Source organism: Atractosteus spatula, chromosome 19 (genome assembly GCF_055471065.1).
Source record: "Atractosteus spatula isolate fAtrSpa1 chromosome 19, fAtrSpa1.hap1, whole genome shotgun sequence".
In the NCBI taxonomy this organism is placed as follows: Eukaryota; Metazoa; Chordata; class Actinopteri; order Semionotiformes; family Lepisosteidae; genus Atractosteus; species Atractosteus spatula.
Window position 1 is genome coordinate 8354174 of NC_142724.1, and position 14303 is coordinate 8368476.

Here is a 14303-nt window from a genome sequence, read left to right on the forward strand (position 1 = left end):
AGATGAAGACTAACACTGGTATTTTCCATGATACAGCTCAAACAGCCGAAAACATGGTTAAACCATGGTAGACCACGTCTAAGAAAGGGACCAACAAATAAGGATAAAGAATTGTTAAATATTGAGGCATTTGAACTAGGAATGAAGGAGCAAACCCCCCTAAAAGATCTACAGAGGACCAAGAGAATCAGAAAGACATGGACATTTCAACCAATCTCACTCAATCCCCTTTAAAAGCCCAATCTGAAAAAAAATTGCATTCAAACACTAAAAATGTTTGAAATAAAGTGTTAGATATACCAATGCATTAGGAGTTGATGTTTAAGAACTGACTGAGTGGTGGAGATGAATACAATATCGGTGGGTGTGCTATGTTTAGGAAAGACGGACATGATCAAAGAAGAGGTGGGAGTAGCACTGTATGCCAGAAAAGAGTAATAAGCACAGGAAATTAAACCTGAAGGAAATCATATTTGTCTAAAGAGTACATTGAACTGCTAGTCAAAAGAGACAGACTAATAGATAAAATGAATACTGCTTTGGTAGCTAAATCGAATGCAAACTTTCCTTTTTACCAGTAGTATTACAGTAAAGGTCAGTATAGAATTTGCATAAATACTGTTAATATAACTGTAAAACTATGTGTCTCCTCTTCTTTTTGCAAATACGTGTATCGTATCAGTTTACTAAAACCGGTTTGAAATGTATTCTTTTGGAACGCCGTTTTCTGAAGTATTTTTATCCTCAGTGCTTACCGTACTTCAATAGACGGTGTCACGTGTTGTTAGGTGAGGGAATGTGGCTGGATTAGGTTGACTTGAATGTTCCATTTAAAACTACTTAGAAACAAAATAGATACAGTCTTGCAAAAAAACTTTATATCAACCAGTAGTATTCATAATACTATATTGTTTCTTGAAACATTGATAAATACATTGATTTAATTTATTACAAGTCTACTGTAGCTGCAATAGCATTGGACTGTCACGCGACTGACACTTAGAATATTTATTTACACCTATTGAGAGAAAGGATTGTGGCGTTTGTATTTGCATTTTTAAGAATAACCTGTTGTACCTAGAGGGTCTTAATTGATATTTACGAATTGGCACAGTCGTAAAAGAGATTAGATGAAGTCCAATAGTATTATTAATCGAGTATTGAAAAAATACAGTATTTTGTGCCAGTAGATTTATTTATTCTTTTTTTTCTGCTCCTCCTGTAGCTTAAACTGCTTAATCCACAGAGTATGACGATCGGAGGATGGCTCCTGCAAGACGTGGTCAGACTGTTAAGCGCAGTGCCCGGCAGGAGGATGCTCTCTGCACTGTCGGTGTCAGTGAGTGGGGCTGCAGGTCAGCACAGGACAAACGTGCGTTACTTCTCTACCACATGCTCCCAGTGCGCCAAGGCCGGGTGTGTTAAGAAGAAAACAGATATTTCAGAAAAGAAGTTGGTAGGTATACTTACAGTAAATTCTTGTCGCATACTGTATGTGCCCACTCCATGCTAGACTCAGTCAGGAAGTCTTCGATTGCTCAGCCTGTTGAAAGAACTGATTGCAAGAAATTGCAATTGCAAAAAATTGTGGCTTTCATATGAAAGGTTTTGTAAACATTTCTTGAATTCCTTATTTATATTAACAAAGCAGAAAAGTTCATTCCAGCAATTTGTGGTAGCAGCTAATAGATCTTGAAGAGCCAGTTCTTGAAAAAAGTCAGTGTATCATTTTAATTAATATTTATGCAATTACCGGTAAAAATAGATGCAGCATATTCATAAACTGGTAGCAGTTTGCAATCTATAACAACTTGTCCTTGTTCTTTCTTTTAATATTCTATAGTTGTATTAGTAGGAAATATACAACTTTTAGTTTAGAGGATATTTTGCTGTAATGCTGGCTAAAACTGCCTGTGTTTTAGCTATGTATTTCCAGATTTCAAATTAAATGTAAGTAATGATTCCTTTAATTTTGCAGCTGCATGAACAATACAAATACTATACTGTGAAATTGTAGGTTTGATGAAAAACAACATAAAAGTATATTTCCATCATAGTATCATGCGGTGCTCATTTTAACATTGTAGTTCTTCAGCACACTCTCTAATTTATAATAGTTAACTTTCCTAATTCAAAGAAATGATTAATTTTCATGTGTGCTCCACCTCCAACAATAGAATCCTGTTTCACTCACAGAATTTTGAACTTTTCCATTTGCACTATAATGCAAAAGTATTTTTGTATTTTCAAATTCAGGAGCCAGAATGCTCAGCATAATATTTTTATACCAAATCTAGATGTTGTCAGTTGAGTTATAAATGTCAAATTAAAAAGGGAAAATATAGGTGCTGTTAAATCACTTCATGTGTGAATGTACCACATTAGAAGATACTGAGGCAGCACTGCTCTGTGGTAATGTTCACTGCACCCACATCGTTTCCTATTTTGGGAACAGACACGCTACTTTGTTGATCACCGGAGAGTTAGTTTGACTGCAGGGTCAGGAGGCAAAGGAGCATGCACCTTCCACAGCGAACCCAGGAAAGAGTTTGGAGGGCCTGATGGAGGAAATGGAGGCAATGGGGGAGACATTATCATTAAAGGTACCTGATTAATTGTGCATGATTTTTGTAAGCAAGAAAGAACAAAGAATCACATAAAAAAGAAGACCAAAGTACAGTATGAAAACAAAGAGCACATGTAGCTTTAAAATATAAACAAAACTAGCACACCTTGACAACAAACATTTTGATGTTAGTCTTCAGCATGCAGCTCTGAGGATTGCCGGACCAAAGAGTACAAGACTGTGTACAGTAGATATCTGATGCTATCAAATACGTTTTAGCTCCCTTAACAGTACCTTTTGTGTTTTCAGTTGATCAGCAAGTGAAATCTCTGTCAACGGTTGCTCCAGTGTACCGCGGGCAGGATGGAGAATCAGGAGGAAAGAAAAACTGCTATGGCCGGAATGCCAAGACCACCTACATCACAGTGAGCATTCTCGTTTTCAGAGTTCACACAACTGGCAAAGTGTCAGCAGGCCCGAGTGTGGCTGACTTGATTCGTTATTGTTTGCCATGAAACTTTAATTTTTGGGATCAGCTAGCCATTTGTGAGCTTTCAATGATATCCATGAAAAACCTGTCAGCCCTCCATTCAGTACACACTGTCGTGGCACTTTAGAGCTTGCAGTGTTGCAAATGACTTTGACAGATGGGCATGTTAGGGGAATGCAATCAGAGATCCTCATTCTTCCTGTGCAGTGCGGGAAAAGTAAGTCAGGTTCATTAACAATTGATGTTTCTAAATTTGGTGGATGAAAAATGAAAGAACTTTGTTTTTCTAAAAGTTGGAATCACCAATTCAGATCAGTTCAACTGGGTGAGAGGTGCAATGGAGGTCTGCTTATGTGTTGCAGGTGCCTGTAGGTACCATAGTAAAGGAGAATGGGAAGATTGTGGCTGATCTGTCCAGGCAAGGCCAGGAGTACATTGCAGCATTCGGTGGAGCAGGGGGCAAGGGAAACCGTTTTTTTCTGTCCAACGAGAACCGGGCTCCAACAACAGCCACTCCAGGGGAGCCCGGGCAGGAGAAAGTGCTGCATCTGGAGCTCCGTACGATGGCACACGCAGGCATGGTGAGTTGAGAGAGGTACAGGGACTGAGCACTTTGACTGAACACTGAGGAGCCAACACAGACCTTTGATTAGAGGGAGTGACACATGTTTTGGTAGACTTAGTTCATGGAAGCCTGAAGAATTTGAGTTCATTTGACTTGTTTTGAGGATAAGGTTACTTTAAATGTTATATTAGTAGCTTAGTGCATTGATTTGTGTACTTCAGCTATTGGGTACTTGTAGCTGTGTTGAAATTTCAGTCTGCTCTTCATGTCAAGCTGTGCCTTTTCTCTGCCTTTACTCAAAGAAGGCTGTGTAACTTACAGTAGCTACACTGTATCTGAACATACATCCTTCACTTTTTTGTGCATTACACATTTGTTTTTCTTGTACATCAATTGGCATTATCTGTAAGAAACTGCAGTTAGTTGTACAATATATAAAATACATACTGTATCTATAACTTTTATAGTTCTATTTCTGTACGTCTCTTCAGCTAGAAAAGCCTGGGCCTGGTCAGTACCGGCCCAGTGGGATGGGAGACCTCCAGGGAAATCCAGGTTATAGCTGCAAGTTGTGTTGATGAACATAAAAGATGCCATGATGATGTTCATGCAAGTCGGATGTAACCTTGACCTTAATACAGGCTTGTCTATATCCTACTCTGGTCTTACACAGTTTGGCCTGCCTAATTCAACTGGATAAGCTGTTAAGCGATTGTATCATTGAGCTGCTGTTGCAAAATGCCTGCCAGGCATCACCCAGGTGTGTGTTGCACTTCAGTGGAGAAAGGGGTTGGTTCCTTCCTCTAAGGAAAGCTCTTTAAGATCCTTTGGGGTACAAAAGTGCTATATAAATGTAACTAATTACACAGACTTACCTTTTTGCCTGTTCAGCTATGATATATCAGCATTGTCTTTCCTTAATAATGTAGCACTAAGCATGCTTTTTTCTTTTATGTGCTGAATTGACCTTGTGATGATTTATTTCTGTACATCATTTGCACTGTTTTTCTTGTATTCAGGTTGGCTTTCCAAATGCTGGGAAGTCTTCCCTTTTGCGAGCAATTTCCAACGCTAAGCCGGCAGTGGCTGCTTATCCTTTCACTACATTAAATCCCCATGTTGGTATCGTCCAGTACCAGGACCATGAACAGGTTGCAGGTACGCAGACTCCGTTCATTTGCCTGAAATTCTTCAACAAGAACGAAACAAATTGCATAAAAACCAAAAAACATGTTAATATCATACCTTCGCTGTGAGCATGTATAATCTGTATAGTATGCATATGTATATAGCAATTAGGGTGTTACTGTTGTGGAGATTTATAGCAACAGGAGTTAGACAGTGCGGGGCACTTAAAAGTTTCAGTAATCATGAGGCGAAATGGTTCAGCAAGCTCAGATAATTCAATTTTTTGGGATTTATGTTTTATTTTGCATTTGCATATGTTAGTACAGTACTTGAATTTTATGCTGTTTTTGCTGCTAGGGTGAGATTTGAAGAGAGTGCTACAGAGATTGAGAGGTAGCTAATACATGCCAGGGAATGAGTGGTGGAATGATTTTCATGAAGTTATTTGCAGCATTCCAAATAAAATTGTGGAAACAAAAGCAAAACATCTTTTATACCAGTTATCCAAGTTAAATAAGAGGATGGCTCTCCCCCGTCCCATATGTTTCCCGTAAGTAAAATGGACTCCAAGTGAAAGCAGGCAGAGTGGGTGCGTGTTGTCAAGCGCAGGCTCACACTCTGGGGACAGGTTGTTCTTCAGATTCCTGCCAGCATTTTCTCCTTCATTGGGATTCACACTTTCATTTTTTTTTTAAATTGTAATTGTCCGGATATTATTTTTCAATATGTCTCTTCTTTTGTTACCGAACAGTTGCTGACATCCCAGGAATTATCCGAGGCGCTCACAGGAATCGCGGCCTGGGGATCTCTTTCCTGCGCCACATCGAGCGCTGCCGATTCCTGATCTACGTCCTCGACCTGTCGGCGCGCGAGCCCTGGACTCAGCTGCAGGAGCTCCGCTTCGAGCTGGAGCAGTACGAGCCGGGACTGTCCGGGCGCCCACAGGCCATCGTGGCCAACAAGGTGGACCTCCCGGAGGCTCGTGCCAACCTGGCAGCCCTCAGGAGCCGCGTGACACAGAGGGTCATCCCTGTTTCCGCCCTCACTGGGCACAATGTAGAGGAGCTCATCCTGCACCTCCGAGAGCTGTACGACGGGTATCTGCTGACTGAGGAGAGGGCAGGAGGGAGCCCTGTGACGTGGTAGAACACGCAGAGGAAAACCCTGCCTGTGATCAGCCCAAAGGCCAACACCGTCTTCCAAAAAAGTGCTCTACCCAGCGCAGCATCATTATTCTCTGTGGTGTTGGTTATTTAATGGATATTTTGAAGGAGTACATTGCAAGACTGAGTGAATTCCCTTATAAACATTTTCTTTTGAAACAACTCAAATTTATGCAAGTGAAATTGCATTGGACCTAAACAGGTTTTTATGCTCATAAAATTCTTGTCTTTTCTAAATAGTGCTTTAAGATGCAAGTGTGAATTAGAATGTGAATTGTACATTATAATTTGTTAAAATAAATTATTTTGATTATTCTTTGTTCATGGACTCTTTTCTATTTCTAGTACTCTTGATTTTTATGCTTATCTGTGTAGCGACTAACTCACTGAATTACATTTTGAGTAATTTATGAGTGAGCCTTAGTTCCTTACTCATATACCCTTGAACCGAAGAGGGGCTCTTTTGTAGAGTGGGGAGGATCGGTGAGGCTTGTCTCTCTCTCTGAGTGCAGAGCTTCAGGACGCACGATCATAGAGTGGTGAGGGAGGAGGAGGCTACATGCCTAGCAGTTGGATCAGCTGAATAGAGGAGTTTGTTACCAGGTGCTTTGGTTTTCTTCCACTTTCCAAAGACAGGCTGGTTAGGTTAATTTAAGTGCCTGAGTTGTCTCTGTGTGTCCTCCAATGGACTTGCATTCCATTCAGGGTGTGGTCCTGCCTGGTGCCCTGTGCCTCCAGGATAGGCCACAGTTGCTGCAACTCTCATCTTTACTAACCTCCTTTTCTTATAACGAATAGATAAGCGGCACAATGGCGCAGTGGTTAGTGTTTGCCTTGCAGCGCTGCTTGCTGTCTTGCAGCCTTGTCCAGGATGTATCCTACCTTGTTCCAGTTGTTTACTGGTGTAGTCTCCAGCTCCACCGCTGGATGATGCAGTTAGAACACGGATATACAGTATGTACTTGGATATTGACACATTCTTTGACATGTGATATTCTATAAAGTGTTTATTAACTAAATGCTACATATACTTGTGTATAGTATGTGATCTTTTCTTCTAAAGCCAGTGTTTTGTGTGTATTATTGATAATTGTTAAAAGGGCTACAATAATGTTTTGATGTTACAGACAAATCCCTAACGATACATAATATTTTAAGAATTTAATATACTGTATATTAATTATATATTGAATATATTCAATATCAATTTAATATTGTAAGAATTTGTCAAAAACAGACATTAGCTTCAAAATTTGCCATGAAAAGTCAGAATTTGGATGAGTATGTTTGGTGCGGATGAATAATTTAAAGTATACATACTGTATATAAAGTGTTGTCATAGACATTTTGCATTTTTACATAGTGCTTATACTTTTTATACAGAAACAATTCTATGCTAACATTTCCTATAGCCATTTTAAGATCAGTTAATGATATGCATTTTGTAGTGGAAGCGTAGGTGTAGAGAGGAATCAAAGATGTTATTTACACCTGTAACACCTATAAGGAACACCTGAGAATATATCGATTAGATTTGACTGGTAACCACTGCATCTAGGATGTGTAAGACAGTACACAGCCCTGCATATATGAATAAAACACAGGAACAGTACAGCATCAGCTCTGTTAGACAGTGCTGTCAGCAGCCAGATTAGTGGTGAATGGGGAGTGTAAAGCTTTTCCTTTTGCTGCTGTTGTGTTCAATTTCTTATTAATGAGGTACATCTAAGAATGGATCAATTACAGTAGATTTGATAGGTAAAAGTGATGGATTGTCTTCCTATTGCCTGCTGACATATAATTAACTGTGAGTTGTTAAGATCAGGATTTTGAAGATTGCTTAATGACAAGCTTGACTTTCTCACCTAACCTAAATGGTATCAGTCAAAACTGAGAAAAAGCTTGATGCTTACAAAAATATACTGCAACTCCTGTGTTTAAGATGTGTAAGACTTACAGTACATACTATAGCACTGCATACATAAATAAAACAAGCAGGGACAGTACAGCATCAGCTCTGTTAAATAATGCTGTCAGCAGCCAGATTAGTGGTGAATGAGGTTTTCTTTTGTTACTGTTTTGTTCATTTTCTGAAAAATAAAAGCAGCATGCTTTTAAAACACTCCCCCCCACAGAGGCAGATGTTTACTTTGCATTCGTGCTGACTGGGCTCTCAGATAGTTAATGGGGGGCTGGTCAGATGAGCTGCAGAGTAGCCTACCTTGTGTGTCGGGTCAGATGACACAATTATGATAAAAACAAAAGGGAATCGCGCAGCCCTTCCTGAGCATAAAAGCACAAGTGTGCTAGCAAGTGGATCCTCAAAGGCCTTTCCCTTGGTTCTCGCAAGAATTGCTTTGCAGTGGTGATTTAGGAAGGAGGGGCTGCTCTGAACACTGAGGTTAGCCTTTAACAGAATGGTAAGAATACCGGGGGAATTCTGTACTGCATTATCAGTGCTGTCAGGGCGCATGAGGTATTGTGGTTAGTGTGGGATCTGATCTTAGCAATCACCTATGGGTACAGCAGTTTTTTTTATTTATTTTGTCTTTGCTACTGCCTAATAACTGAATTATTTTTACTGTCTTTCATACTTGTAAAGCTCTCTTTGGCGGGGTGAAGAAAAAATGGCTGATTGTATTACATTTCAGAGAAAGATATTTAACGACGGAAAGTGCCTTGACTTGCCATTGATTTCCTCAGCCGTGCTCGTAAACGTGCTGCACTGTATTGTTTTCTTTAGAAGAACTGGCTTTCTTCGTATATGTGAGCTTTTATTCCTACATCATGCTAAACTGCTGCTTCATGGTAGGCCTGTGCATTATAGTATTTATAGTACAGTAAACGGTGCAAATATGCATCACTGCATAAATGCCAGCATGTGTCTTGCAGACTGTATGCAGTGTCTTTGTGTACTAAACTTAAAAAGGAAATACGGTACATCATTGTGACATCTTCTTTTGTTTTAGGCATCTATTCTGTTTTTTCTTTGTTTCTTTGCTTTCTTAGCAATCCAAAATAATGGCACAAGGCCATTATTGTCTTGTACAAAATTCTCAGGACTGAGCTTTTGTTCGTAGCATTTAAGAGTTCAAATCACCTAGAGATGACAAAACGGACCTTGTGGAATATTTATCTATGGTTTTATAAAAGTGCGTCAGTCCGTTATCAGTAACTGCTTTATCCTTAGAGAGTCATGGTGAGTTTTTGAAAGTCAGTTTCTTACTGAAATATCAAAGACATTGGAAAGAAGTGTTTATAATGCACTGTGTGATATGGTTAATTACACTGGTACAGTTAACCAGCGTTGCTTGCAGTGACTGTTCTGGAAGAGTGGGGCTCCTCACTAACGTGAGTGTTTTGCCTGTGGCTGTATTTCTTCTGCAGGTCGTCATGTAAAGGGAATGGACGATGTGTATCAGAAATGGGCGCGGGTTCTGTGGAACTACCTTCAACTGCGCCAGCCCCTTGTCAAGGTTAGGCACCAGGGTTTGGATTTCTTTTCCCAGCTTGCTGTTCCTCTTTTGCCCGAAAAGCTCAAGAAAAGAGAGGAAAAACAAATGGACACAGCTAAAGGGCACCCACATCTTGTCAGAGAGCAGGGCCAGAATAACATTTTGACCTTTTGAATGCCGCGGTAGAATCAGACCTTGTCTCCGAATCTCTGCTCTCCCTTTCAGAGCGATGTGATAATCGGTCTGGGCTGTCATGACCTTCGTGTGGCCGAGAGGTCGGCCTCGCTCTTCCTGGATGGATGGGCCCCCTGGCTGCTCTTCACGGGCTACCTAGGCAAGCAGACTGCAGGTGAATGATAGGGGTTAGACACTCACACGGGGATCCATATTGGAAAAGGACTGCAGGAAAAATGGAAGTGGAGACCTGGGTCCTGTGCTGTCTCCTTAACCCTCCTCCCTGCTTGTTCCTAGAATTCTTCAAACTGGAATGTGGCCTTCCTAGCCCTACAGCTATTCCTTATAAATCTTAACTTCTTAAGTGGCTGCGTTTGCATAGGTGTTTGGCAACGTCCGGAAGCTGAGATTTTCATGGATGTGGCCCTGAAAATGGGAGTGCCCAGGGAGAGGATCTTGCTGGAGACGAAGGCCACTAACACTGGAGAGAACATCCGGTTTTCTTTCCAAGTGCTGCTGGAGCACAATATTCCTGGTGCGTCCTTCGGTGTGTTCTTTTTTTGGGCAATACATTTACCGTACCGTTATTTTTTTTCACAAACCAATCATCAAGCTTTTCTCTGCCCTGGTTTCAGGCATTAGGGCTAGAACCACAGCCCCTTTAGAAACAAGTACAATGTAATGTCACAAACAATCCACAAGAGGAAGCCATACACCGTGAAATAATTACTAACAGGCCGAGCGCCTTTCGCCTGCAGAATTTTTTACACTAGCAATTGCAAAGGAAAAGGATTAAGTCTGATTTTTCATCCGGCTGATTTAGTTAATTTCCAATAAATGGGTAGAGCACAAACAGCACTGACTGAAAGCTGACAGATGTACTGGTAATTTTATAATTAGGGATGGTTCTGCTATTAGGCTTGGGGAGGTGTAATAAATAAACACATGGTGTTTAAAGATAACTGTGACAAAATTCCTTTTTCTCCAGAAGCTTAAAGTACTGGATCAGCTAGATTCAGAGATACATGCTATAAAAGTAAATTGCAGTAGATACAACAGCATATTAAGCCAAAATAATCTGCCTTGGTTTCATTATTTCTGCAGACATCCTTCCCTGTAATTTTTAATATTAATATAATATTAGGGAGTGGCACAGTGGTTAGCATTACTGCCTTTCAAGTGCTGGGGCCCTGTGTTCAATTCCTGGTGGAAGTTTTTATTTCTGTGTGTTCCGATTTCCTCTTCCAGTCCAAAGACATAGTGGTAAGTTACTGTAATTGGCTTCTGGGAAAACTGGCCCGTGTGTGTGTGTGTGTGTGTGTGTGTGTGTGTGTGTGTGTGTGTGTGTGTGTGTGTGTGTGTCCTGTCATAGACTGGTGTCTCAACCAGGGTGTGTCCTGCCTTATGACCGTTGCTGGGATAGGCTCCAGCTCCCCCACGACACTGTGTTGGACACAGCGGTCAGAAAATTAATGGATGGATAATATTAGGGCTTTTGGGTGCGTTAACGCTTTAGTCCGTGGTAATGTGTTCTCTCCAGTTCAGTTTGTACAGTATGTGCTGCAAATGTCATGACTTCATAGTACACAGCTGTCAGAGAAGCTCACAGGGAGCTCCATGTGTACTGTATGTGTGCACACTGAGTCTGTGATTTATGTAAGGCGTGTTAGTTGACAGGGTGATCCTGGTGCAGCAGCCCTTCATGGAGAGGCGTGTGTTGGCGACGTTCCTTCGGCAGTGGCCAGGAAACCAGCATGCTCATGCCACTGTTACCTCCCCTGACCTGGACCTGTGGGACTACCCAGACCCCACCGTGGGCAGTGCCAGCAGTCTCATTGGCTACATGTTAGGTAGGCTAGAGCTGCTAGCAAAGCCACCCGCATCTGTTTTCTGAGGTTCTACTGGTGCCTGTATGGTTTTATCTTGTATTACTCCTTGCATAATGATATCAAATGCACTGGTTTTTACTGCATGTTTCTTTCAGGGGCTGTGGAGAGAATTCGAGATTATCCACAGAAGGGATTCCAGGCTGAACAAGAAATCTCACCTGAAGCTTTATATGCGTATCAGTGGTTTCTACAAGCCGGCTACACTCCTGAATAAAACTGCACTGAGAAATCAAACGTTTCCTCCTGTGCTTTGTATGAGTCCACTACAGAATTTGCAGTAGCCTCTTCTACTACAGTTTTGGTGCCTTGGTTTTAGTCTGTATTTGAAGTTTTAAAGCAATAAGGTAATGACTTCATGCGGTGCAGTGCCTATGTTTGAATTAAATTTATGTTAAAATTTCAAATGTCAAATATCAAAATATTTCACAGTGCACTGTGATAGATTTTAGACTGACAGAGAACTGTCAACATGCAATTACATAGATATGAAATAACACTAATACATTACCAGTTTTTTGAAAGTGTAATGGTAAATTGCGACTTAATATATTTTTTCTTATGGATGCTTTATAACTTTGTGTTATATAATGAAAAGTAATATTTCAAGTAATGCAAAGTATATTCAAAGTATTTTCATACTGGTAATTGTTGCATTGTGGTATTGTATTATTTTACCATTTCCACTTCAACTATTTTCTCTTCATAACAAGAACAGACTGTTGAACTAAATACCACTGTAGCCTAGGCAGCTGTTATTTCTGTCAAGCAATCTGTCTTCAATGGGAAGTACACATACAATGTACACTTTTATGTTCTGTTACTGCATTCTAATGTTGTAATATTGAAAACCCTCAAAGGATGTAGAGCTTTTCTTCTTCCCAAACTCTCAGTTACTTCACTACACATCAGTGAAATAATTAATCGTTTCCAGATTTGAAGCACATGGGGATTTAAAGACTAGTAAAATATGCACAATTAGCATAAGAGAATAATAAGAGTTTGAAGGCAGGGGTGTAATTGAGGGGGTGCCATTCAAGTCATTATTGTACACTGTACAGTTACAGCAATACCAAAATAAATAGAACGTATTAATCTTATTAATGTATTAATCTTACCATGATAATCCTTTCTTCTACTCAACAAAGGTCAGTCAAGATTTTCTGTTTAAATTTGGGATCAATGCCAAATGCCAACCAGCTGTACTATTGAGTCTTAATTGAACACCTGTGCAAACTGGGACCACACATACTGTATTATACATGTCAATCGTTATTATTCTAACATGACAGTTAATTGACAAGTTAAATATTTGTCACAAGAAGCACTTACAGTATCAGTCTACCTTCATTCCATTTTATGTTCATCTTAAATCTCGGGTTTCATTTTGAAAGTGTTATTCCTTTAATAATTTACCTCATGCTTCATATTCAAGGTAAAAAATGTAAATGAAATATTTTCTACACTTGCACCCTGAAGATTCGTTTTACCTGATATTATGTGTTTAAATACAAGTAGGGCACAAATGTTATTGGTCCATGTCTGAATAATGTTCTAACCTGTTTACAAGAGAAAGTTCACCTTTTGTGTTGGTCAGTCTCAAACAGATCAGTAAAACCTGTGCTCTTTGTGACACTGATAAGGTCCCTGAGCTGAGTAAACATACTACTGGGAGATTAAATAATGATTACAACCTCAATTACAGTGTTTGCGTTCTTAAATACTGTTTTCCATTTATCCTGTTGAATAATGTCTAATATTATTGACTTCTAATGCAGTGTGATTCTTACATGATTGATTAGTGTTATTGCATCTGGTTTATCTACTGTGCTTTTCTTCTTAATCCTGTGATTATCTCCATACAAAAAAAACATAGCCCAGTTTCACTTGTATTTTGATAATAGAAATCTGTTTACATTGTTACATTTACATTGTTATTTTGTATCAAAAACCATTTCTGAAACCACTGATATTTGTTTGACTGTTTATTCTTAGGATTTAGAAAAAGTTAGAAAAAGAAAATAGTTTTTTTATCATTTTCCAATGATGACAAAAAAACATGAATAAAACAAACCCTAGAATATTTGCATCTGCATTTAGGCTCCAAAAACTATAAATTAAGTAGTAAGATCCCCATTTAGTCCAGGATTTTGGACTTGTAAAGCCCCAGCACTAGAACTAGTGGGTAGTAAAGTGGTGTTGTGGTTAGCAGCACTGGAGCACTGGGTTCAAATCTGGACCTGGAGGCCCTGAGTATACAGTCTTTATGTTCTCCCCATGTTAGCATTGGTTTCCTGTGGGTGCTCTGACTTCCTCCTACAGTTCCAGACATACTGGTAGGTTAATTGGCTTCTGGGAAAATTAGCCCTGGTGTGAGTGCGTACACGTCTGTGATTGTGTTTGCCCTGCAATTGACTAGCATCATGTCCAGGGTGTACTCTGCCCATTGCGCCCATTGCTTGCCAGGATAGGCTCTGACTCCCCGACAACTCTGAATTAGAAAAAGTGGTTAGAAAAATGGACAAGAGGAATGGACAAGAAATAATGTCACACAATACAATAGGTACTGGTATGAAAAAGACTAATGGGGGTAAGGTATGGAAATAATAGGTTTATGTAAGACCATTTACTCCCATGTTCACAATAATGGGAGAATTAGTTGTATATACAACAAAGGATTATTTCTGTCACACTACTGTTTTGCAGTTTTGCAGGGTATACCTCCACAATTAAGTTATTCAAATCTTTTGATCTGTTTATGTTGTTGTACTGTCCTGCAGTAGTTTAAGTAGTATATTATAATGCTATAGGGTGGGTGTTATTAGTAGAAGGTTAAATTAGTCCAATATACAGTATTTAGTCCAATATATTGTAAG

General features: G+C 39.7%; 2 protein-coding genes across 2 annotated transcripts; both read left to right on the plus strand.

Annotated features, from left to right (window-relative positions):
- Nucleotides 1-783: 783 nt before the first annotated feature.
- On the plus strand, nucleotides 784-6225 carry mtg2 (mitochondrial ribosome-associated GTPase 2). The gene is made up of 6 exons (XM_088937324.1): nucleotides 784-1456; nucleotides 2456-2603; nucleotides 2876-2991; nucleotides 3419-3637; nucleotides 4641-4779; nucleotides 5501-6225. The coding sequence occupies exons 1-6, from the start codon at nucleotides 1250-1252 to the stop codon at nucleotides 5893-5895; spliced, it is 1224 nt and encodes a 407-aa protein (XP_088793450.1). The 5' UTR covers nucleotides 784-1249; the 3' UTR covers nucleotides 5896-6225.
- Nucleotides 6226-9305: 3080 nt separating this feature from the next.
- On the plus strand, nucleotides 9306-11644 carry LOC148818001 (uncharacterized). Its single transcript, XM_088937664.1, has 5 exons — nucleotides 9306-9388; nucleotides 9593-9716; nucleotides 9924-10076; nucleotides 11212-11391; nucleotides 11526-11644. The coding sequence occupies exons 1-5, from the start codon at nucleotides 9317-9319 to the stop codon at nucleotides 11642-11644; spliced, it is 648 nt and encodes a 215-aa protein (XP_088793790.1). The 5' UTR covers nucleotides 9306-9316.
- The last annotated feature ends 2659 nt before the right edge of the window (nucleotides 11645-14303 follow it).

Bases quoted from the DNA above. Each gene is read 5' to 3' on its own strand.
- mtg2 (XM_088937324.1), top strand. From the start codon at position 1,250: ATGACGATCGGAGGATGGCTCCTGCAAGACGTGGTCAGACTGTTAAGC. The intron at 1,457-2,455 runs GTAGGTATACTT...TTTTGGGAACAG, and splicing joins ATATTTCAGAAAAGAAGTTG to ACACGCTACTTTGTTGATCA. The intron at 2,992-3,418 runs GTGAGCATTCTC...TATGTGTTGCAG, and splicing joins CCAAGACCACCTACATCACA to GTGCCTGTAGGTACCATAGT.
- LOC148818001 (XM_088937664.1), top strand. From the start codon at position 9,317: ATGGACGATGTGTATCAGAAATGGGCGCGGGTTCTGTGGAACTACCTT. The intron at 9,389-9,592 runs GTTAGGCACCAG...TCTCCCTTTCAG, and splicing joins TGCGCCAGCCCCTTGTCAAG to AGCGATGTGATAATCGGTCT. The intron at 9,717-9,923 runs GTGAATGATAGG...GCGTTTGCATAG, and splicing joins CCTAGGCAAGCAGACTGCAG to GTGTTTGGCAACGTCCGGAA.